Source organism: Panthera onca, chromosome A2 (assembly GCF_046562875.1).
Source record: "Panthera onca isolate mPanOnc1 chromosome A2, mPanOnc1 haplotype 2, whole genome shotgun sequence".
In the NCBI taxonomy this organism is placed as follows: domain Eukaryota; kingdom Metazoa; phylum Chordata; class Mammalia; order Carnivora; family Felidae; genus Panthera; species Panthera onca.
In genome coordinates, this window is record NC_138340.1 from 19,786,778 (window position 1) to 19,812,353 (window position 25,576).

At 35.1% G+C, this 25,576-nt stretch overlaps 1 protein-coding gene across 4 annotated transcripts in view; it reads left to right on the plus strand.

The window, feature by feature from the left end:
* DOCK3 (dedicator of cytokinesis 3) overlaps nt 1-25,576 on the plus strand; it is a 597,071-nt gene that overhangs the window by 131,195 nt on the left and 440,300 nt on the right. For all 4 annotated transcript variants that reach the window (XM_081794945.1, XM_081794946.1, XM_078443039.2 and 1 more), the window contains exon 3: nt 11,243-11,283. In XM_081794945.1, the coding sequence (XP_081651071.1) occupies nt 11,243-11,283 (41 nt within the window). The remainder of the gene's footprint in view (nt 1-11,242; nt 11,284-25,576) is intronic.

Sequence of the window (25,576 nt, forward strand, 5' to 3'; positions counted from 1 at the left end):
TAGTAGAGAGGTTGGTTGGGAAGGAGCAGAGAGAGTAGTGGGAAATGAGGTCAGCAGAGGCTGTAGTAAGGACTTTGGATTTTACTTTGAGATGGGATGACATTAGACAGTTTGACAGAGGAATAACATGCTCAAGGAGTTATACTTTACTTTTGGAATTTGAAGACAGTACTCAAACTTTTCCTAGTAGTTCTTGCATTGTAAAGTTTCATCACCAGACATTTGGGTAAAGTGAAGAATTCTGTGTTTTTCACAACAGTCCTGTGAATAACATGTCCCTACCTTAGAAGTTAGAGAGTTGCAACCAGTTACTGAGGAAAGGAAGATCTGGGGTTTCTGAAGGCAATACTTGTTTAGCATTTCTTTAAATTCAATCATGATATTATGATTTAAGTCAAAGATATACATGATAATTGATTCTCTGAAAGCAGCAGTCTTTGTAGTAAATTATAATATTGAATGTTGTAATAATGCCTTCCTTTCTTCATTCAATATTCCATAAAAACTTAAACCTGAAAGTGTTAGAGTATAAAAATATGTCTGAATCTTAAGTTCCTAATAGTGATCAAGCCATCAGACATTGACTTAAGATGGGAAAGACTCTGATATAATCTTCACTTAAATACATATGATGACAGTGAGATTGATGAGGAGTCAGGCAATATGACCAAGGGGGTTTTACTTTGTGTCTCAGCATTGTGAAATCTTGGTAGTCAAAGATAAATGAGGAAAATGAAAGGAAGGATTATAGCTAGATTGTCCAGGGTTCTTGTAGTAGAAAAACAGACATTTAAAATATGCTTTATTGTGTTAGCTAATTAAAAACATCTCTTTCCTGTTGATTCTTAATGGTTTTAGAAATATTTGAGTTGTTTTCTTTTTGATTCTTTATCTGAGAAGTTATGAACTTTTTTGTTCTATATGTAAAAGACAAAACGATTGAGTTCTCTTTCTTCTCTCTTTTCTTTCTTCTTATGCTTTCTTCACTCTCTTCAGTTCTAAATCTTGTATAGAATGGGCACATTTACCAAAATTTGTAGCAGTGTTTTGGTTTTAAGAAAAGGTGATGCCTGAAATTCATTGAGCACAGTTCTCATGACCCTCACAATGGTAGCATCCCATGGAGGTGATAATGTATTTTTGAAGTTGCTTAGTATTCAGCAAAACTGGTCTAAGTCTTACTCTCTTCTTTCCTCCCCACCTCCCAATGAGAAGCAAGAGTTTGTATTGCAGTATAATATATATATATTTAATTAATAAGGAAACCACTTTTGATAAGCAATATTTTGAGGATTTACTGGATGAGAAATCATTGACCTTTGTAAACATGTTACCTGATCAAGTGTTTACTTGAAGTCTTGAGGTGGTGCTTTATCCTAATTATTCTCTCATTGTCATTTTATAAAAACCTTAAAAAAGTGACATATAGTCATGTGCACCAAAACATCTGTGTAATTATATTGAAGCATTTGGATTCTGTAACTCCTTAATAGTTTTTCTTTGAGTAGTACAAGGGAGATGTTAACATGAATGGCATTGCAGTCAGATAAAAAATGACCTGTCATAAGATTTAACAAGGTAGCCTCAAGAATTTGTGAAATATGAGAAAGTATGGAAGGATGACCAGTACTTTGATACTGTGTGTAATATATTAAAGGCAACAGAGCATTCCTGTAAAAGTCTCCTAGTGCATATGTATAGAAAATTCTCTAAGGATATAATTCTCAACCTTTTCAGACCTAGTACTAGCCTGCCTTTTTATCCCTTTATAATAGGTTTATTGAGATAGAATTCACATACCATAAAATTCACGCTTTAAAAATGTACAGTTCACAGGGCACCTGGTGGCCTAGTTGGTTGAGCATCTGACTGTGGATTTTGGCTCAGGCCATGAGCCAGGGTTGTGGGATTGAGCCCTGAGTTGGGCTCCATGCTGGGCATGGAGCCTGCTTAAGATTCATTCTCTCTCTCTCTCTCGCTCTCGCTCTCTCTCTCCCCCTCCAGCTCTCTCCCCGACTTGTGATCTCTTTGCATCTAAAATAAAATTTAAAAAAATGTACAGTTCACTGTTTTCATGGTACAGAATTGTGCAGCTATCACCACTGACTAATTTTAAAATAGTTTTATCACTTGAGAAAGAAACCCCATTTCCATTAGCAGATACTCCCCCACCCCTTGGCAACCACTAATCTACTTTGTGGATTAGCCTATTCTGGACATTTCATATAAATGTAATTATTCAATTTGTGTGTTCATGGTTCATCTATGTTGAAGCATGTGTCAGAACTTGATTGCTTTTTATGGTTAAGTAGTAATGCGTTGTATGCGTATGCCATATTTTATTTATCCATTCATCAGTTGACAGACATTTGGGTTATTTTTACCTTTTGGCTATTGTGAATACTGCTGCTGTGAACACTTGTGTGCAGATAGTTGTTTGAATACCCATTTAAAATTTATTTGAGTATATACTTAAGAGTGGAATTGTCAGGTCATACGGTAGTTCTGTCTTAAACATTGTGAGGAACTAACAAACTGTTTTATTTCTTTCTTTATTATTTTTTTAACCAATAATAATATTCCTATTTATTTATCTACCAAAGGAATTGCTACATTGTATGGTAGTTCTTATTTTGATTTTTTTTAAATATGAAATTTATTGTCAAATTGGTTTCCATACAACACCCAGTGCTCATCCCCAAACTGTTTTCTTTAAAAAACTTTTTTTTTAACATTTATTTTTAAGAGACAGAGCATGAGCAGGGGAGGGGCAGAGAGAGAAAGAGACACAGAATCTGAAGCAGGCTCCAGGCTCTGAGCTGTCAGCACAGAACCCAACATGGGGCTTGAACCCATGAACTGTGAGATCATGACCTGAGCTAAAGTCAGACACTTAACTGACTGAGCCACCCGATGCCCCTGGCAAACTGTTTTCTAAAGTGTCTGCACCATTTTACAACCTATCAGTAATGTTTGAATGTTCCAATATCTCCATATCTTTGTCAATACTTGTTATTGTCTGTGTTTGTTATTGTAGCCAGTTTATTGGGAGAGAAATGGTATCTCACTATGGTTTTGATTTGTATTTCTTTAATAACTAATGATGTTGAACTTCTTTTGATTTTTTTATTAGTCATTTGTGTGTCTTCTTTGGAGAAATGTTTATTTAAATCCTTTTGCCTGTTGAAAAAAATGATTTATCTTTTCATTTTTAAAAAAGTGTTTATCTTGAGAGAGAAATAGAGAGTGAGCAGGGAGGGGCAGAGAGAGAGAGAGGGAGAGAGAATCCGAAGGAGGCTCCAGGTGACAGTGTAGAGCCTGATGTGGGATCCGAATTCATGAACTGTGAGATCATGGCCTAAGCCGAAATCAAGAGTCGGACACTTAACCAACTGAGCCATGCAGGCGCCCCTATCTTTTTATTTAGTTGCAAGAGTTCTTTGTATATTCTGGATACTGGTCTTTTATTAGGTATATGATATACAAATATTTTTGCCCATTCTGTGGATTGTATTTTTTTAATGTCCTTTGGGGAATAAAACTTTTAATTTTGATGTAGCTGAATTCATTTATTTTTTTTTCTGTTGCTTGTGCATTAAACCAGTGTTTAACACAAGGTCATGAAGATTTTCATCTGTATTTTCTTCTAAGAATCTTTGAATTTGGAAAGCATAAATATTTTTAATGTCTTCTCTGGCAACTCAGACCCCCCTTGCCAATTTCTAGAAATTTCTCTAAAATGCAGTAATATCCCCATTTCAGTGGTAGTGTTTAAGGGATAATATACAGAAGTAGAATTTCAGTGTCATACAGTATGCATATAACAAATACTGCATTGTTTTTGAAAGCGAGGACCATTTATTATCACCCTCGCTAGCAGGATCTGATTTCTCTACATGCTCTTGCCAATATCTGCTTTTGTTAGAATTTAAAATAAAGTGTTAACCAATGTGGTAGATGTGAAATGTTATCCTGGTGCATGTGAGTGTGTGTGTGTGTGTGTGTGTGTATGTATATGTATTTATTTTAGTCAGGTTATTGTGGTATAACTTATGTGCAACAAATGTCACCCTTTTGGAGTACTTGTCTATGAATTTTGATAAATGTATAACCCTATAACCATCACCACAGTTAAGATACAGAATATTTTTGTCACCCCCATATGTAATATCAGGCTCCCTGTAGGCAACCTCCCTTCCAATGCCCTTCCCCCCAGCCCTGGCAGCCCTGATGTATTTTCTGGTCCTCTAGTTTTGTGTTTTCTAGAATGTTATATAACTGGAATCATATATTACATAGCCTGTTGTGCCTGGCTTTTTTTTCACTTAGCATAATGCATTCAAAATTCATTCATGTTGATCTGTGGCTTGCTTTTTCTGAGTAGTATTTCATTGTATAGATTCAAGCCACATTTTATTTATCCATATAGCAGTTGATAGATATTTGAATTGCTTTATTTTTGAAGATTATGAATAAGGTTGTTTTAAACATTGTATATATATTTTAGCATGGACTTTTTTTTTCATATTGGTGGGATTGGTGGGTCATATAGTAAGTGTATTAAAAAATAGACTTTATTTTTTAGTGTAGTTTTAGGCTACCAACAAAACTGAGAAGAAAGTACTGAGAATTCCCATATAACCTCTGCTCTTACACATGCACAGCCTCTCACACTATCAACATCCACACCAGAGTGGTGTACATTTGTTACAATCAATGAGCCTACATCAACACATTATTATCACCCCAAATACATAGTTTACATCAGGGTTCACTCTTAGTCTTCATTCTGTTGGTTTGGATAAATGTATAAAATGACATGTACCCACCCTTATAGTATCACACAGAATAGTTTCACTGGCCTAAAAATTCTCTCCACCTATTTATCTATCCCTCCTTCCCTCCAACCCTTGACAACCACTGATCTTTTTACTGTTTCCATGGTTTTTCTTTTTACAGGATGTCATGTAGTTGGACTCATATAGTATGTGAATTTTTCAGATTTCCTTTTCTCATTTAGTAGTATGCATTTAAAGTTCTTCCATTTCTTTTTGTGGTTTGATAGCCCATTTCTTTTTATTGCTGAATAATATACCAGTGTCTGGATGTACCACAGTTTATTTATCCATTCACTTACTGAATGATAACTTGGTTGCTTCCAGCTGTTATAAACATTTGGTGCAGGTTTTTTTTGTGGACATAAATGTTCAACTCATTTGAGTAAATACCTTGGAGTCAGACTGATGAATCATATGGTAAAAGTGTATTTAGTTTTGTTAAGAAACTGCCACACTGCCTTACAAAATGGCTTTACCATTTTGGATTCCTACTGGCAATGAATGAGAGTTCCTATTGCTCCACATCCTTATCAGCATGTGGTGGTGTCAGTGATTTGGATTTTGGCCATTAATAATATGTATGTGTAGTATCTCATTTTAATTTATAATTCTCAAATCACATATAATGTTGAACATCTTTTCATATGCTTTTTTGATACCTGTAGATCTTCTTTGGGGAGGTGTCTGTTCAGGTCTTTTGAACATTTTTTTTTAATATGAAATTTTTTGGCAAATTGGTTTCCATACAATACCCAGTGCTCATACCAACAGGTGCCCTCCTCAGTTCCCATCACCCACTTTCCCCTCCTTCCCACCCCTTATCAACCCTCAGTTTATTCTCAGTTTTTAAGAGTCTCTTATGGTTTGGCTCCTTCCCTCTCTGTAACTTTCTTTCCCCCTCCCCTCCCCCCTGGTCTTCTGTTAAGTTTCTCAGGATCCACATAAGAGTGAAAACATATGGTATCTGTCTTTTTCTGTATGACTTATTTCACTTAGCATAACACTCTCCAGTTCCATCCACGTTGCTACAAAAGGCCATATTTCATTCTTTCTCATTGCTACATAGTACTCCATTGTATATATAAACCACAGCTTCTTTATCCATTCATCAGTTGATGGGCATTTAGGCTCTTTCCATAATTTGGCTGTTGTTGAAAGTGCTACTATAAACATTGGGGTCCAAGTGCCCCTATGCATCAGCACTCCTGTATCCCTTGGGTAAATTCCTAGCAGTGCTATTGCTGGGTCATAGGGTAGGTCTATTTTTAATTTTTTGAGGAACCTCCATGCTGTTTTTCAGAGCAGCTGCACCAGTTTGCATTCCCACCAGCAGTGCAAGAGGGTTCCTGTTTCTCCACATCCTCACCAGCATCTACAGTCTCCTGATTTGCTCATTTTAGCCACTCTGACTGGCGTGAAGTGATACCTGAGTGTGGTTTTGATTTGTATTTCCCTGATGAGGAGTGACATTGAGCATCTTTTCCTGTGCCTGTTGGCCATCTGGATGTCTTCTTTGGAAAAATGTCTATTCATGTCTTCTGCCCATTTCTTCATCCATTTTGAGTTTATTTTTGTTAATGGTGTAAGAAAGTGGTCTAGTTTCATTCTTCTGCATGTTGCTGTCCAGTTCTCCCTGCACCATCTTCTGAACATTTAAAAACAAATTATTTATTAATTTTGGGGGGGGGGGGAGAGAGAGAGAGAGAGAGAGAGAGAGAGAGAGAGAGAGAATCAAGCAGGCTCCACGCTGTCAGCACAGAGCCTGACGTGGGACTCGATCTCACAAACCATGAGATCATGACCTGAGCCAAAATCAAGAGCCAGAGGCTTAACTGACTGAGCTACCCAGGCACTTCTGCCCATTTTGTAATTGAGTGTTTTTTGTTAAGTTTTAAGAATTTTTTGAATATTTTAGTAACAGATTTATATCTGATATGTCTTTTATAAATATTTTCTCCTGGCCTGTGGCTTGTCTTCAAATTTCCTTGAGAGTGTTTTTGTAGAGCAATAGTTTCATTTTAATGAAGTCTAGCTTGATTCTTTCTTTCATGGATCATGCATTGGGTGTAGAATCCAAAAGGTCGTTGGCATACACAGGTAATTTAGATTTTCTCTTATGTTATCCAGAAAACTCTAGAGTTTTTAAATTTTATTTTGAGAGAGAGAGAGAGGGAGCACGCGTGAGAATCTCAAGCAGGCTCCACATTCAGCACAGAGCCTAACATGGGACTCTGGGACTCCATTCCACAACCATGAGATCATGACCTGAGCCAAAATCAAAAGTTGGACACTCAAATACTGAGCCCCCTAGGGTGCCCCTCTGGAGTTTTAAAGATTGTACTTTACATTTAGATCTTTGATCCGTTTTGATTTAATTTTTGCGAAGGGTGTAAGGTCTGTGTCTAAATTCATTTTTTTATGATGATGTCCAGTTGTCCCAGCACTCTTTGTTGAAAAGACTACCTTTTCTCCATTGTATCACCTTTGTTCCTTTGTCAAAGATCAGTTGATTATATTTATGTGGGTGTACTTTTGTGCTCTCTGTTCTGTTGATCTGTTTGTTCTTTCTCTAATACTGAACTGTCTTGATTACTGTAGCTTTATAATAGTTTTGAAGTCAGGTAGTGTCGGCTTCCATCTTTTTAACTCTCCTTACGTTAGATTATGTTACATGTTACCTATTCCAAGTATGTTACCTTTTCATATAAACTTTGGAATCAGTTTGTCAATATCCAAAAACAATTTGCTGAGATGTTTACTGGCAGTAGGTTGTCTTATCATGCACAGAAGTTTTAAGTTTTGATGTAGTCCGGTTTATCTATTTTTACTTTGTTGCTTGTGCTTTTGGTGTAATATCCAAGAAATAATTTTCAAGTTTATATCATGAAGATTTTAACTGTTTTTTAAGAGTCTTTTTAACTCTTAGAAGAGCAAAAGCTTAAAACTTTTATGAGGATTACATTATTAATTCTTTTATAGAGTATGCTTAAGAAATCTTTGTCTAACCCAAGGTCACAAAAATGTTCTCCTGTTGTACCAGTTTTACACTTTTACATCTAACTATATGATACATTTTGAGGTAATTTTGTTTATAGTACAAGGTATGGGTAGCAGATTTTTTTCGTTTTATTGTTTTTTTTTTCCCTTTGGTATACTTATGTCCAATTATTTCACCACCATTTGTTTAAAAAAAACTTATTTCTCCATTGAAGTACTTTTGCACCTTTGTTGGAAATCAATTGTTCATTTATGTGTGCATTTATTTCTGGGTTTTCCAGTGTATTTCATTGATCTGTGTATCTGTTCTTCAGCCAGTACCATACTATATTTATTAAGGTAGGTTTATCTTAAGTCTTGAAATTAGGCAGCATGAGTCATTCACATTTTTTATACCTTTTCAAAATTATTTTGGCTATGCTAGTGGTCAGTTGCCTAAATTTTAGAAATAATAGCTGTAAAAATTTTTGCTGGGATTTTGATTGGCATTGCATTGAATCTACAGACCAATTTAGGGTTAATTGACACCTTAACAAAACTGAGTTTTACAATTCATAAACATGGTAAACCTCTTAATTTATTTTGGTCTTCTTGATTTCCCGTTTTGTCCTTTTCAGGGCTGTTAGTTTTCTGATTTCCATCACTAATATGGGGTTTTGGTTTTCTTTTTTTTTTTCAGTATATGAAATTTATTGTCAAATTGGTTTCCATACAGCACCCAGTGCTCATCCCAAAAGGTGCCCTCTTTAATACCCATCACCCACCCTCCCCACCCTCCCACCCCCTATCAACCCTCAGTAGGGGTTTTGGTTTTCAAGCCTAACACAAGGCTGCAGGGAGGATATGGGATAGGGGAATTTTAAAAAGTCTTTGTTCTTACCAAGATTCAAGTTTCTTGAATAAATACTGTTTGGATTATTTCAAGTAAACTGTTAGATATGCGAATTCAACAAAGTCACAGGATATAAAATCAATGTACAGAAATCAGTTGCAATTCTATACACTAATAATGAAGCAGCAGAAAGAGAAATCAAGGAATTGATCCCATTTACATTTGCACTAAAAACTGTAAGATACCTAGGAATAAACCTAACCAAAGAGGTAAAAGATCTGTATGCTGAAAACTGTAGAAAGCCTATGAAAGAAATTGAAGATGACACAAAGAAATGGAATAACATTCCATGCTCATGGTTTGGAAGAACAAATATTTTTAAAATGTCTGTACTACCCAAAGCAATCTATACATTTAATGCAGTCCCTATCCAGGATAACACCAGCATTCTTCATAGAGCTAGAACAAACAATCCTAAAGTTTGTATGGAACCAGAAAAGACCCCGGATAGCCAATGTAACGTTGAAAAAGAAAACCAAAGCTGGAGGTATCACAATTCTGGACTTTAAACTGTATTTCAAAGCTGTACAGTATGGTATTGGTACAAACACATACATATAAATCAATGGAATAGAATAGAGAACCCAGAAATGGACATACAAACAAATGGCCAACTAATCTTTGACAAAGCAGGAAAGAGTATCCAATGGCGGGGGATGAAGACAGTCTCTTCAGCAAATGGTGTTGGAAAAACTGAAAAGTGACATGCAGAAGAATGAAACTGGACCCCTTTCTTACACCATACACAAAAATAAATTCAAAATGGATGAAAGACCTAAATGTGAGATGGGAAACTATCAAAATCCTAGAGGAGAAAACAGGCAGCAACCTCTTTGACCTCAGCTGCAGCAACTTCTTACTAGATATTTCTCCAGCGGCAAGGGAAATAAAAGCAAAAATGAACTATTGGGACCTCATCAATATAAACCTTCTGAACAGCGAAGGTAACAGTCAACAAAACTAAATGTTTACTTCCAGAGTTCTATACAATTTGAATTTGAAAGTTTTTGCCAGGATTCTAACTGCTTTTATTGAGGAGAGGCTTTTTGGAGATCCTTACTCTGCCATTCTTGCTGATACCATTCTCTGTTCTGTTTCTTAAGATATTATAACAAGTATTAATAAATGAAGATATTGAAACTCTCAAGGTATAAATTGAGTTTCCCAAATTTATTATCTCAGCTAAACTAAACATAAACAAGGATATTTCTTCTTTTATTGTTTGTTAAGATTTCAGGAAAGTTGATTACTTTCCTCATAGCTTTGTTGTGAGATTTAAAGGTTAATACATGGAACAATCTCTCAATTACAGTACATGGAATTAAGAACAATAAACTCTCACTTATTATTAGCTATTATCAATAATTTCTTTTCCTTCATCTTCCTCCTTTAGATACCACTCATTGGAGATCCCCCCCCACCTTTTTTTTTGATGCAAAGCTGAGTTTTACTATTGCTTTTCAAGTCATTGGTTTTATACAGTACAAGAGAGAATTCATCACCTCTTGTCCAGTTCAAAAGGGCAATGGCATTGGTATATACAAGAAGAAAAGACTTGAACATTTTCTGCAATGATAGCTCAAAGCCTATGGAGAAATCATTCTCAAAAAGTTTTATTTGTATGTGAGATTTATCAATATGCTTAGTTCTCTAAAAAAAGTTTTCATAAGTGCTTTTGATGTCTTTCAATTGTTATTTTTAAAGGACATAAAATTATATGATCTGCTTTTTCCTCTGTCCCTGTATAATCATTCAGTTTCCATTTACTAGAAAATATTTTATAAGAGTACAATATTTGGGATAGCAAAGAGGGAAGGACGTTGATTTTTTGAGATTATAGATATCAAATACTGTTATTCTGAAGGCAAAGATAACTAATAAATATGAGTAGGAAATGAATATATATTACTAAAAAGAGACTGTTTATTAGGATCTAAATTGAAAGGATATTTCCCCAAGGAAATCAAAGAAACTCTATGCAGGCTTAGAAGCAAAAATCTTCAGAAAACATCTGCTTTTAAATAATGGAGATTTTCCTTTTTAAACCCAAGAAGAAAAACTATAACAAAACTCTAAAATAATAGATTAGAATTGAGAAAATTTGGTAATATTTCCTTTCTCTGAAAATTGTTTTTACTGTGTAATGGAAACTTTCATTATTATTGCTGTGTATTGCTGTGTATGAATGCTGAGAGGGAATAAATGAAGCACAGACGTCAACATCAGCATCTAGAAAACCAAGAAATGTTCATAGAGTTGAAGTACAGGTCCTTTGAGGTCTTTTAAAATTTTTTGTGTTTTATTCAGTTGAAAGTTTTGCCTTTTGAAGAAAATTGGAAATGTGTTTATTGTAAGACTGTTCCTTTTAGAGTAAACTACTCCTAATAAATCCACCATACTTGTACCTATCTTGGCAAGTTTTGCGTTAATTTTTTCCCTAAAAATTCTCATATGGTGTGTCTTATAGGAAATGACAACAATATGATGTTAATTTCCTTTGTATGCTTTGTTTTAGGTTGGTACAGAGGAGTTTCAACAAAGAAGCCAAATGTAAAGGTATGATAAGTTCATTGTTACTTTTTCTAATATAGGAACCTAACTAGTATGTTTGTTGGATATAAAAACAATTCTTACCTGCGCATCTTTTAATCTTTTACAGTAGGCGCGCTCATCCTTTCCTTTACAGAACTATATCAGACGCTGCTGTGTGTCAGCAGTATTAAAATGTTTCTTTCTTTTTTAATGTTTATTTATTTATGAGAGAGTGAGAGAGTGCGCATGCAAGCTGGGGAGGGACAGAGAGAGGGAGACAGAGAATCCCAAGCAGGCTCTGCACTGTCAGCACAGAGCCTGATGTGGGGCTCGAACCCACAAACCATGAGATCATGACCTGAGCTGAAATCGAGAGTCGGATGTTTAACCGACTGAGCCACTCAGGTGCCTTAAAATGTTTTATTATTTTTTTTTAAATTTTTTTAAACATTTTATTTATTTTTGAGACAGAGAGAGACAGAGCATGAACAGGGGAGGGTCAGCGAGAGGGAGACACAGAATCTGAAACAGGCTCCAGGCTCTGAGCTGTCAGCACAGAGCCCGACGCGGGGCTCAAACTCACGGACAGCGAGATCATGACCTGAGCCGAAGTCAGCCGCTTAACCAACTGAGCCACCCAGGCGCCCCTTATTTTTTTTTAAAGGACAGAAAATGCATGTATGATCATAGCGGCAAAGTTTATTTTGAAAAAGCCCATTAGGACACGTAATATTTTTTTCCTTCAAAAAGTAGAGACTTTTTGTAGAGATTTGACAAAAAGTAAAGACTTATTCATAGTCCTAGTCCTGTGGATCCATGGGATTTAGATAAGTTTATTTCTAAAATACAAAACAGAAAAAACTTTCAAATAATGTTCAATTAGATGTCTTTGTTGATGATGATATTCTTGTTAAAATATAAATTTAAACAAGACTTCTTATGAATAGATTTTATGTATTTATTCTGTTTCCAGTTAATATTAATTTGATCAAACAAAATATATTTTAGTTGGCAGTTATAATACACTTAGGAACATTGTTCTTCAGGAATGCATTTGCAAAAACTGCTTTCTCCTCACTCTTTCATATCATTAATATTAGAAGCTTTTATATATTTCTGTAGCTTAATGTTTAACGTATTTTGCTATTTTTTTGTACAGATAAATAATCAAAATGATCATATACTATTTTTATTAAGAAAGAAAATTGTTCAGAGTTCTAATCATCAACTTTTCCAGTAAGATCATTCATTTTATTAGTTTTTAATGATTATAAGAAGACAGTATCTTCAAATTTTAATTCCTTGCAGCCAGGGCATCTTACCCTTGGCACTGTTCACATTTTGGGCCAGATAATTCTTCATTGTGGGGGGCGGTCTTGTGCATTATAATATACTTGGCAGCATATATGACTCCTACTCACTAAATGTCAGCAACATTTCCCCCCTTGAAGTTGTGGCAGTGAAAAATGTAGACATTGCCAAAGTCCCTTCTCTACCACTACTCAACAGTAATGCTTTTGTGAAAATAATTTCTGTATTTTATGTATTTGTCTTGATTTAAAATTACCAAAAATTTAGAATTTGACTAGATGAGAAATTTCATAAATTATTGGAAAGTTGTAATTTGTGATATTATATACTTTTTATTTATTATAGGTAATATTTGTGACCTTGGCCACCCCATCACCTTGTTTCCAATACTAGTGTTTGAGGATCATTGTGGAGATGATAGTCATTCAAATTATAGTATGTTTGTAATTAAAACAACAATTGATGAACAGTGTATGGCTTTGAAACCTTGTTGAGTGAGACATGAACTATGACACCCTTAAAATATCTACTACTGTATAACAAAGTGTATTAAAATTTAGTGGATTAATTTAATCACCATTTTAACTCTCATTATTTTGTACCTTGACTGGGGCCACCTGGACACTTAGTTATATGGCTATAATCATCTGGAGGATCAGCTGGCTGTGGTGTCCAAGAGGGTCTATTCACATGTCTGGCATCCTGACAAGGATGGCTGGAAGGCTCTCCTCAGCCAGATCACTGATGTAGCTAGACTTTCCATATAGTCTCAAGGCTTCTCCATATGACTTCTCTAGCAGATAATCAGAATTCTGTTTTAGAGTTAAGGAAAGGTGCTCAGAATCTCATACCTATTTTCTAAATTTCCTGCAACAAAGGTGTTTAGAGACTGTAGGAGAGACTACCTTGTGATTAATCTTAGGAATGATTTCATAAGCCAATCAAAATGAAGAAACCAAATTAAACTAATCTTAAGCATTAGAGCTCATTTTTTGTCTGATCAGACTCTCTTAATGTCTTTATTTTTGACTAATGACTTCTGAAATTGTGTGTTTTCGTAATACCAACTTCATTCTAGCGTCTTAGATTATTGTAGCATTTATTAATAAAATAACTGTATGCCTTTGAGTAGCGTGTGTTTGTATTCTTAAACTTTAAAAATTTAACAACTGGGAATAAAGATAGAGAAAACCATTTCATGGGGCAATGGTATTTTGTGGAACCATGGTGAAAATTCTTTATTATTTGTAAAATATAATCATTTAATGATTCTACACACTTAAAGTGATAAAAATGCATTTCTATATATCTTTTATATATATAATTCTGTTTAATTATATATATAATTTTATTTTATATTAATTATATATATAATTAATATAATCACAATAAGTAAAAATTTCAGTAGGTTTTTTATAGCTGTTCGTGTTTAAAGAAAATTAAAAGGTGACTTATTATTATGTCTTGAGTTGCGTTTGACTTATAATAAAACTCATAATAGCCTGAATAAAATAATATCTGAACTAGATAGCAAATATAGCATTCAGAAGTATTAATAAGTGGTAAAACATTTCTTTCTATAAAACAGTTTATAAAACTCTCAAAGCTTAATTGTTTTGTTCTTCATGAATACTTTGTAGTAAGATACTACATTCTTAAAGAAAAACTGGGATGAGGAGCACCTGTGTGGCTCAGTGGATTAGGCGTCTGACTCTTGATTTCAGCCAGGTCATGATCTCATGGTTCATGAGATCGAGCCCTGTGTCGGACACTGTGCTGACAGTGCAGAGCCTCCTTGGGATTCTCTCTTTCTTTCTCTCTGCCCCTCCCCTGCTTGTGCATGCTTGCATGTTGTGCGTGTGTATACTCTCTCTCAAAAATAAATAAACATTAAAAAAAGGAAAATAAAAACTGGGATGATTATAAAATATGCTTTAAGTTACATATTTTTGTGACTATATATTGAAGTTTTACATTTTAAGAGGATACTATGTAGGAAAAATAAACTAAATTTTATGCCCAGTGATCTTAAGAATGATAGGTTTTGTCTTTTGCATTTTTTGAAGGCTTTATTTTTGCATCATACACTCCAGGGTAAAACTTATTTAGGCTTTATAATTTTAGAAATCAAAAGTTTTTGAGACATAATATCTTTTGGTGAAATGTCATGTTACATAATTGTTAGGCTTGCCAAAATATTAGCTTTCTTAAGAGCATACATAAAGAATTAAAAAATAAGAGAGTTAGATAAAATTAAGAAAAGGACAACAGATATTTGATAATTTTGTGTTTTTAAATAAAATATATGCTCATGAGGAAAAGAATGAAATTCTAGAAAGTTTATATTTCCCATTTTGTAATTAGCTTTTATGTAATAACTGTCAACTAGATACATAGAATTCTGCCAGATAGCCACAAGGCCTTATAGAATGTTTTACATCATAAAAGCAGAGGTATAGAGGCATGAAATTGCAAGGCATGTTCAAGGAATGTTAGATACTCCAAACTGGCAAGGGCATAGTACAGAAAAATGATGGATGCCAAAGCAGGAAAGGTAGGTTGGATCTATATTTGAAGACTCTTATATGCCAGAGAATATAAGGAATGCTAAAGAATTTGGATTTTGTCTCTCTGGCAACAGGGAATCTGCCATTTAACAGAGGAGTGTATCTACCATTGCTACACAGCATAATTATAAAATGGAGTTTATTGGAGAAACAGTAAGCACCTGTTAAAGATACATATTGAAGTATTTATGCATGAATTCTAAAATTCTCTCTAACGTACTGCATTAGGTAAAAATGTGTATGTGGGGATTAATGAATCAAGATTGACAAAATGTTGGTATTTATCAAAGCTGAGTGATGTGTTCATGTAGGTTCATTATGTTATTCTGTCTAATTTTGTGTGTATTTGACATAGGGATACCATTATTACTTCATAGAATTGTTATGAGGAATCAGTGAACTTATATGAAGCTCCTAACAAAGTGCTTATTAGCACATGATAACAGTGCAATAAATGTTTGCTTCTGTTGCTATAACAACTACTGCTATGGTAGTATAGGGCTGCAAATGAGACTTTAGAGACTTGAGATCACCTTAGAGGACAAAAAAGAGGAACTAGCACAGAGAGACTGAGAAATGGAGGTTATAATTGGCTAAGGAGAAGGAAGTGTGTTTTTTGTTTTTTAGAACATGGTGATTAATGATTTCAAGTACTGTGGAGTAGTGTAGTAGAATGTACTGAGTAGGGGGTATTGTGTTTTGCAATTAGAAGGCCATTGGTGATTTTTAAGAGACTCCCTTTATGTGGATCCTGAGAAACTTAACAGAAGACCATGGGGGAGGGGAAGAGAAAAAAAAAATAGAGGTTAGAGAGAGAGGGAGCCAAAACATAAGAGACTCTTAAAAACTGAGAACAAACTGAGGGTTGATGGGGGGTGGGAGATGGGTACTGAGGAGGGCACCTGTTGGGATGAGCACTGGGTGTTGTATGGAAACCAATTTGACAATAAATTTCATATTAAAAATAAAAAGAGAATCCCATTTAATAGGATTGATAGTAGCAGAGAGCCAGTGTCTAGTGAGTAGGTAATGGGTGAAAGGAGGGAAGTAGATGTAGATTCTAGGGAGTATAAGGTTGTTGGTTTGGGGAGTGGATAAGTCTGATGAACATTTTACATTTGATTTATGTAAAATTCTGGAAAATGCTGATAATTTATAATGCCTTAAACCAGTTTAGTGGCTGCCTACTAATAATGTTGAAAAGAGGAATGGATTACAGAAAAGATAAGAGAAAACTTTTGGGGATGATGCAAATTTCTTTATTTTAATTGTGTCCATGGTTTCACTGTATATGTACTATATGCCCAAAGCATCAAATTCTACACATGTGTGCAGTTTGTGGTATATCAGCAGTGTGTCATATATCAGCTATACCTCAATAAAGTCGTTTAAAAAAACCATTAAATGGTTTTTTACATCAAACCCTGAAGATGTGATTTCACATTCACTCTGAGAGTTATCATTTCAGTTTCTCAATTTACTTCTACCTGTGGTGGTTAATTTTGATACAGACTTGGTCAAATATGAAGTAATCCTGAGAACTTATCTGATGTTATTTTTAAATGAAGGGATACTGTAGTTGTCATCAGTAAGAGTTCTAACTGAAAACCTTTTTAAAATGACTTTTATTGTTGTTACTCAGCATTGGAATTTTGTGTATGTGATCTGGAATTTATCTAACAGCCGCATGTTAAGTATACTCCATCAATGGGCCTTAATTATTAGTGTGTTTGTATTGTTGTAGGTGGGGAGAAAGTGGTAGAAGTTGAAAAGAATGAAGGCTAGGTGGTATTTTGTGCAAGGCTTACTTGTGTTTGGAAGTCCTCAAGACCACCCTTAAGTTTGAAGATTTGCTATGAAGACCCACCGGATTCATTATATAGTTGCTCTCAAAAGCTATGAATTACTTTTTGTATTCTATGAGGAATCTGCAAAGGGAAAAAGATGCATGCAGTAAAGTCTGGAGAAATCAGCTACAGGGTTCCAAGAGTCCTTTCCCAGTGGAGTCACACAGGACAAACCTAATTCCCCCAACAACACTGTAACAACACATGTGAAATGCTGCCAACCAGAGAAGCTTGTTTGAGACCTGGTGCCCAGAGTTTTTATTGTCACTGGTGATATAGGCACCTTCTACTTAGTACATAACAAAATTCCGCACTCCCAGAAGGAAAGCACGTATTTAGTGTAAACCATATTGTTTGTGCCAAATAGTTTAGGCACAGTGAGCAATTCTTACCAGTTAATGGTGAGAACTCTCCACAAATTTAAGTTTAAATATGAGAGTTTCAGTTGGTCCATGTTTCAGCAACAGTTTTCATTTTTAGTCTTTTAAATTTTAGCCATTCTAATGAATGGGCCAGCAGTATCTTGTTCTGATTTTAATTTTTATTTATCTGATGACTCAAGAGGTTAAAAATTTTTTCAAATGTTTATTGACCTGTTGCCTCATTTTTCTGTGTAGTATCTGTTTATGTCTTTCACTTACATTTTACTGGGTCTTTTTTTTAAATAGAGTTATATGAATTCTTTATTCTGAATACAAGTCCTTGTAAATATTTCTTCTAGTTTGTGGCTTGCCTTTTTTTTTTTTTAAGCTTATTTATTTTGAGAGAGAGAGAGAGCAAGCGAGCACACAGGGGTGGGGTAGAGAGAGAGAGAGAGAAAGAGAGCTGGAACTCTGGAACCATGAGATCATGACCTGAGCTGAAATACTTAACTGTCTGAGCCACCCAGGTGCACCTGGCCTTTTTATTTTCTTACTGTTGTGTTCTGAAGAGTAGATTTTAATTTTGAGGAAGCTAATTTGTCATTTAAGTTTATTTTTGTTTTGGTAGAGCTAATGTTCTGTCTTTAGTATCTTTGTCAAATTCATTTTCTGTCAGTTGGGTTAGTTGTATTTTGTAGGAAATTTGTCAAAAATACTTTTGATTTTTTTGTTATAGTTATTCAAGCTATTTATTGTTTTTTTCATTTTTTTTAAATGTTTTTATTTATTTTTGAGACAGAGAGAGACAGAGCATGAGCAGGGGAGGGGCAGAGAGAGAGGGAGGCACAGAATCTAAAGCAGGCTCCAGGCTCTGAGCTGTTAGCACAGAGCCTGACGCGCGGGGCTCGAACTCACGGAGTGTGAGATCATGACCTGAGCTGAAGTCAGATGCTCAACCGACTGAGCCACCCAGGTGCCCCAGTTATTTTTTAATGTCTGTAAGATATTCAGTGGTAATCCCTCCTTCATTCCAGATTTTAGAAATTTGTGCCCTCTCTTTTTCTTGATCAAATCTACATAGATTTTTGTTGTTTTGTTGATCTTTTGAAAAAAATTAACAACTTTTGACTTCAAACATTTTTTGGTCGATTATTTCAAAGATCTCTGCTTTCTATTATCCTAGTCATTTTATTTACTTTCGGAGTACTCACTTTTATTTTTAAAAGGTGTTTTTGGAAGTGCCTGGGTGGCTCAGTTGGTTGAGCATGCAACTTCAACTCAGGTCATGATCTTAGGGTTCATTAGTTTGAGCCCTATGTTGGGCTCTGTGCTGACAGCTCAGAGCCTGGAGCCTCTTCAGATTCTGTGTCTCCCTCTCTTTCTGCCCCTCTCCTGCTTACACACACATACACAAACACACACACACACACACACACACACACACACACACTCTGTCTCTCTCTCAAAAATAAATAAAAATAAATTAAAAACATTAAAAAAATAAAATAATAAAATTTTGCCCTTTCCAATGATGTGGATAGAGCAATTATGCTAATAAGTCAGTCAGAGAAAGACAAATACCATATGATTTCACTCACATGTGGAATTTAAGAAACAAAACAGGTGGACACAGATGGGGAAAAACAGTAAGAGAGGAAACCAGAAAACAGACTCAACTATAGAGAACAAACTGAAGGTTGCTGGAGGGGAGAGGGGCAAGGGGATTGGTTAAGTAGGTGATGGGTATTAAGGAGGGCACTTGTGATGAGTACTGGGTGTTGTATGTAAGTGATGAATCACTAAATTCTACATCTGAAACTTATATTACACTGTATGTTAGCTAACTGGAATTTAAATTGAAAAAAAATTTTAAATGTTTTATTTATTTATTTATTTTTTTAAAATTTTTTTTTTCAACGTTTTTTATTTATTTTTGGGACAGAGAGAGACAGAGCATGAACGGGGGAGGGGCAGAGAGAGAGGGAGACACAGAATCGGAAACAGGCTCCAGGCTCCGAGCTATCAGCCCAGAGCCTGACGCGGGGCTCGAACTCACGGACCGCGAGATTGTGACCTGGCTGAAGTCGGACGCTTAACCGACGGCGCCACCCAGGCGCCCCTGTTTTATTTATTTTTGAGAGTGAGAGTGCAAGCAGGGAGGGACAGAGAGACAGGGGAGCAGAAGATCAGAAGTGGGCTCTGCGCTGACAACAGCAACCCGATGTGGGGCTCGAACTCACGAACTGTGAGATCATGATCTGAGCCTACATCAGATGTTCAACCAATTGAGCCACTCAGGCACCCCAATTAACTGGAATTTAAATAAAAACTTACACTGTTTTATATTATCTCACAGTTTTTTTTTTTTTTTTTTTTTTTTAACTGCTGTTTAATTTTTTAGGCTTTCCCTCAACTATGTTCCTTTATTTGTGTGGTTTTAATACTGGGTCTTCAAGTGTGCTGCTCTTTCTTCCACAGTATTTAATCTTCCATTAAATACCTTGAATGAAGTTTTCACTTAGATGTGTTTTTCAGCTCTATTATTTCCATTTTGTTCCATTTTGTATATTTATTCCACTTTCATTATGTTCATGGTTTCTTTTAAATTCTTGAGGAAACTTTAATAGTTATTTTTAACTTCCTTTCTGCTAGTTACCATTGTATATCATTTTTGGTCTATTTTTATTGATTACTTTTTCTTCTGATTATGGTTTATATTTTCTCATACCTAGTAATTTTTTGTGTTTTCTTTTCCAGAATTTTGAAGTTGTGTTGTTGAATTTATTGATCTGAATTTTGTCATCTTCTTTTAAAGAAAGTTTAATTCTTTTCTTTTTTTAAGTAGGCTCCATGTCCATGTGGGGCTTGAACTCATGGACCCTGAGACCAAGAGTTGCATGTTCTACCAACTGAACCAGCTAGGCATCCCAGAAGTTTAATTCATTTTTGCAGGCAATTAATTCACTTGTAATTCAGCTTGATCCTTAAGGTTTGTTACAGTATGTCTACAGTAGCCTTTACTCTAAGATTGTTTGACCTTGCTCTTAACATGCAGTCTTACTGGGTCCTTATTGCAAGACCATGTGTTCACGGAGTTCTTTCATTCTGGTGGGTTAGCATTTGAATGTGTACCGATCTTATGTTTTTTCCAGGAATTGTTTAGTTTACAGATGTCCATTAATTGCTCTTTTCCTACACTTGTATAGTCTCACTCTGTACGATTGCAGCTTAGTTTTCAGGCAAAGACTCAAGGAAATCTCTATGGGGAATCCTGTAATTCTTAGTCTTCATGATTCCCTTCTGTTCTGTCACACAGAATCCAGCTCTTCCACTCTTCTTTACTGATGTGTACAGTGTTTACTAATGTTTACAAATGTTTACAGTGCTTTGCTCTGTGCTGTTCTGTTTTGATCTATAAACGCCTCTAGACAAAAAGTGTTAGGAAATTGTATGACTCACGTCCTTTGTTTCCCTTCTCCTAGTGATCACACATTACTGTGCTACTGGTTGTCTAGTTTCTGAAAACAGTTGTTTCACATATTTGGTTCAGTTTTCTAGTTGTTTTTGACAGAAGACAGGTCCTGGTTTTCTTTGTTATATGTTATATTTTTGAGATAATTAAGGATTCATATGCAGTTATAATAAATATAAGGAGATCCAAGTCTTCCATTGATAACATCTTATAAAACTGTAGTACAATATCAAAACCAGGACAGTGACATTAATATAATCAAGAGGCAAAACATTTCCATCAGCACAAGGATCTCTCATTTTGCCTTTTTGTAGCAATACCCACTTCCCCTCCACGTCTACTGCCTTGTGTTTTCTGGCAACCAGTAATCTGTTTTCTGTTTTTTAGAATTTCATTATTTAAAAATGTATGTAAGTGGAGCCATACAGTATGGCAACATTTTGGAATTGGGAATTCTCACTCAGCATAACTGTCTGGAAATTTGTCCATATTGTTGCATGTATCATTCCTTGGGGCACCTGGGTGGCTCTGTCAGTTTAGCATCTGAATTTGGCTCAGGTCATGATCTCATGGTTTGTGAGTTCAAGCCCTGCATTGAGCTCTGTACTGACAGTGTGGAGCCTGCCTGGGATTCTCTTTCTTGCTCGCTCTCTCTGTCCCCCTCCTTGTGCTCTCTCTCTTTCAGAATTAACAAATACACTTAAAAAATAGTGCATTCCTTTTTATTTTTGAGTTATATGTTATGGCATGGATATACCATTTGTTTAACCATTCATATTTTGAAGGTTATCCAAGTGTCCAGTTTTTTGCTATTAAAAGAGAACTGTTATAAACATTTATGTACAGGTTTTGTGCTTTCATGAATGAAAGTTTATATTTCCCTGGAGTAAATGCCCAGGCATGCACTTGTTGGTTTATATGGTAGTGCAGATGTAGTTTTTAAAGAAACGGTCAAACCAATTTCTAGAGAGGTGGTACCATTATACATTTCCACCTGCAGTGTAGGAGAGATCTAGTTTCTTGGCATTCTTACCAACATTTGATTTTGTCACTGTTTTCTATTTAGTCATTCTGATAGGTGTAGTAGTATCTCATTGTAATTTTAATTTGTATTTCCGTAATGGTTACTGATGTTGAACACATGTTTATTTGCCATCTGTATATGATCTTCACACCTTTTACCCATTTTCTAATTGGACTTTCTGTTTTTAACTATTATGTTTTGGAGTTCTCTATATATTCTAGATACTAGTTTTATATCATATGTGTGGTTAGAAAAATTTTCTCTCCATCTATATGCTCTTGAACAGAGTCTTTCACAGAGGAAGTTTTAAATTTTGGTGGAGTGTGACTTGAGAGTGTTTCCTCTCATGGATTGTGCATTTGGTGTAAAATCTAAGAGTTCTTTGCCTTCCCTTAGATTTCCTGTGTAGAAGATTTTCTCTTATGTTTTTTCTAAAAGTTACATAGTTTTATCTTTTAAGTCTTTGATCTATTTGAAGTTAATTTTTAGAGCAGGTTTGATGGTGAGGTTGACTTATTCCATCTATACCTGATTTGTTGACACTATCAGGGATATTGTTTTGTGTATGCATGTCCGGTTGCTCCAGCTTCATTTGTTGAAAAGGTTATTTTTCCCCTATTAAATTGCTGTTGTAAAAACAGCAACAGTATATTTGTGTGGGTCTGTTTCTGGTTTCTCCGTTCTATTCCATTGATCTATTTGCCTCTCTGCCAATACTGCAAGTCTTGATTTTTGTAGCTGTCTTGAAATCTGATAGACTGATTTTATTCTCACACTTTATTCTGTTTAAAAATTCTTTTATGTATTATAGTTTCTCTATTTTTCATATAAACTTTAGAAGAATCTTGAGAATATGTAAAAAATCTTGCTAGGATTTTCTAGGGATCATATTAAACATGTGTACTGGTTTGGGGAGAAATGATAGGTTGAGTCTTCAAGTCCGTGCACATAGTCTATCTCTTTGGTTATTCAGTGTTTTTGACATTTTCATATACAAGTTATGTATCTGCTTTGTTAGATTACACCTGAGTATATCCTATTTTTGAGTGATTATAAATGGTATTGTATTTTTTTTTTTTTTTTAATTTTTTTTTTTTTCAACGTTTTTTATTTATTTTTGGGACAGAGAGAGACAGAGCATGAACGGGGGAGGGGCAGAGAGAGAGGGAGACACAGAATCGGAAACAGGCTCCAGGCTCCGAGCCATCAGCCCAGAGCCTGACGCGGGGCTCGAACTCACGGACCGCGAGATCGTGACCTGGCTGAAGTCGGACGCTTAACCGACTGCGCCACCCAGGCGCCCCAATGGTATTGTATTTTAAATTTCAGTGTGCTCAGGTTCATTGCTAGTATCTAGAAATACATTTGATTTGTGTATGTTTATTTGTTAACTCTCTTATCAGTTATAGGACTTTTTTTTTTTTTAACTTCCTTGGGATTTTCTATATAGATAATCATGTCATTTGTAAGCAGAGTCATTTTTATCTCTTCATTTCTGAACTGGATGCCTTTTATTTCCTTTTTAAAATTAGTGCTTTATTGGGGCACCTGGATGGCTCAGTCGGTTAAGCATCCGACTTCGGCTCAGGTCATGATCTCATGGTTTGTGAGTTTGAGCCCCAGGTCAGTCTCTGTGCTGACAGCTCAGAGCCTGGAGCCTGCTTTGGATTCTGTGTCTCCCTCTCTTTGCCCCTCCCCTGCTTGTGCTCTGTCTCTCTGTCTCTCAAAAATAAATAAACATTAAAAAAAAATTTAAAATTAGTGCCTTATTTCACTGGCTAGAATTTCCAACACTATGGTGAATATGAATGGTGTCCTTATCTTAGGGGGAAAATATTCATTCTTTCACCATTAAGTATAATGCTTCTTTGTAAGTGCTTTTCATCAAATTAGGAAGTTCTCCTCTATTCCTAGTATTAATTTTACTTAATATTTTTTCAGCTTTATTGAGATATAATTGATAAATAAAGTTGTATATGTCTAATGTGTACAACATGATGACTTGATATATGTATACTTTGTGAAATGATTTACACAGTTAATTGATTAACACATCTGTCACTTCACATAATAACTTTTTTTTTGCTGGTAGAAATGCATAAGATCTATTCTTATAGCAAATTTCTAGTACACAACCCACTTTTATTAGTCATAGTCAATATGTAATACATTAGATCCTCAGAGCTTTTCATCAGCTTATATAAGTTTATTATTCAGCTTATAGCAGAAAGGTTGTACCCTTTGACCAGCATGTTCACAATTTCCCCACTTCCTAGCCCCTGGTAGCAACCATTCTACTCTCTGTATGAGTTCAATATTTACTTATTTATTTGTAAAACATATACTATTTGTCTTTCTATGTCTGGCTATTTTCATTTAACATAATGTTGCAAATGGCAGAATTTCCTTCTTTCCTTTGGCCGAATAATATTCCATTGTGTGTATGTGTGTGTGTATCCCATCATCTATCTGCTTATCCATTGGTAGACACTTAGGTTGTTTCCATATCTCGGCTATTGTGAATAATGCTATAATGAATATGGGAGTGCAGCTGTCTCTTTGAGACATGATTTATAGTTAAGGTTATATCTTGCCATAGCCAGAGGTGGAATTCCTTGATCATATGTTGGTTCTATATTTAATTTTTTGAGGAACCTAAATAGTGTTTTACATAATGGCCAGAGCAGTTTACATACCACCAACAGTGTATGGGATTTCCTTTTTCCACACTCTCACTGAGACTTGTTATCTTTTTTTTTTTTTTTTTTTGATAATAGCCATTCTAACAAATGTGAGGTGATATCTCATTTTGGTTTTGGTTTGTATTTCCTTGCTGATTAGTGATGTTGAACACTTTTTCTTATACCTTTTGGCTGTTTGTATGTCTTTGGAGAAATGTGTATTCAATTCCTTTGTCCATTTTTAAGTCAGTCAGATTATTTGTATTCTGCTTCTGAGTTGTAGGAGTTATAGGAGTTATCAGATTTATGGTTTGCAGATATTTTTGTTTCAGTATGTTTGTTGCCTTTTCATTTTGTTGAGTTTTCCTTTATTGTGCAGAGGCTTTTTGGTTTGATGTAATCCTAATTGTCTGTTTTAGGCTTTTTGTTGCCTGTGCTTTTGGTGTCATATCCAAAAAAGTCATTGTGAAGACCAATGTCAGGGAGCATTTTCCTTGTATTTTCTTCTAGGATTTTTATGGTTTTGGGTCTTATATTTAAATCTTTAATCTGTTCTCAGTTGATTTTTGAGTATGATGTGTAAGGGTGTATTTTTATTCTTTTGCATGTTTATATCCAGTTTTCCTATACAATTAATTGAAGGGAACTATCATTTCCTCATTGTGTATGCTCAGCACCTTAGTCATAAATTAATTGGTTGTATATGTATGGATTTATTTTTGAGCTCTCTATTCTGTTCCTTAGATTTATGTGTCTGTTTTTATGCTAGTGCCTTACTCTTTTGATTACCATAGCTTTTTAATATAGTTTGAAGTCAGGAAGTGTGATGCCTCCAGCTTTGCTCTTCTTGCTCAGGATTGCTTTAGCTCATTGGGGTCTACTGTGGTTCCAGATTAGTTTTAGTATGGTTTCTTCTGTTTTTGTGAAAAGTGCCGTGGGAATTTTGGAAGAAATTGCATTGAATCTGTAGATGGTTTTGTGTAGTATGGCCATTTTAACAGTAGTAATTCTTCTAATCCATGAACATGGGATATTTTTTAATTTTTTGTGTCT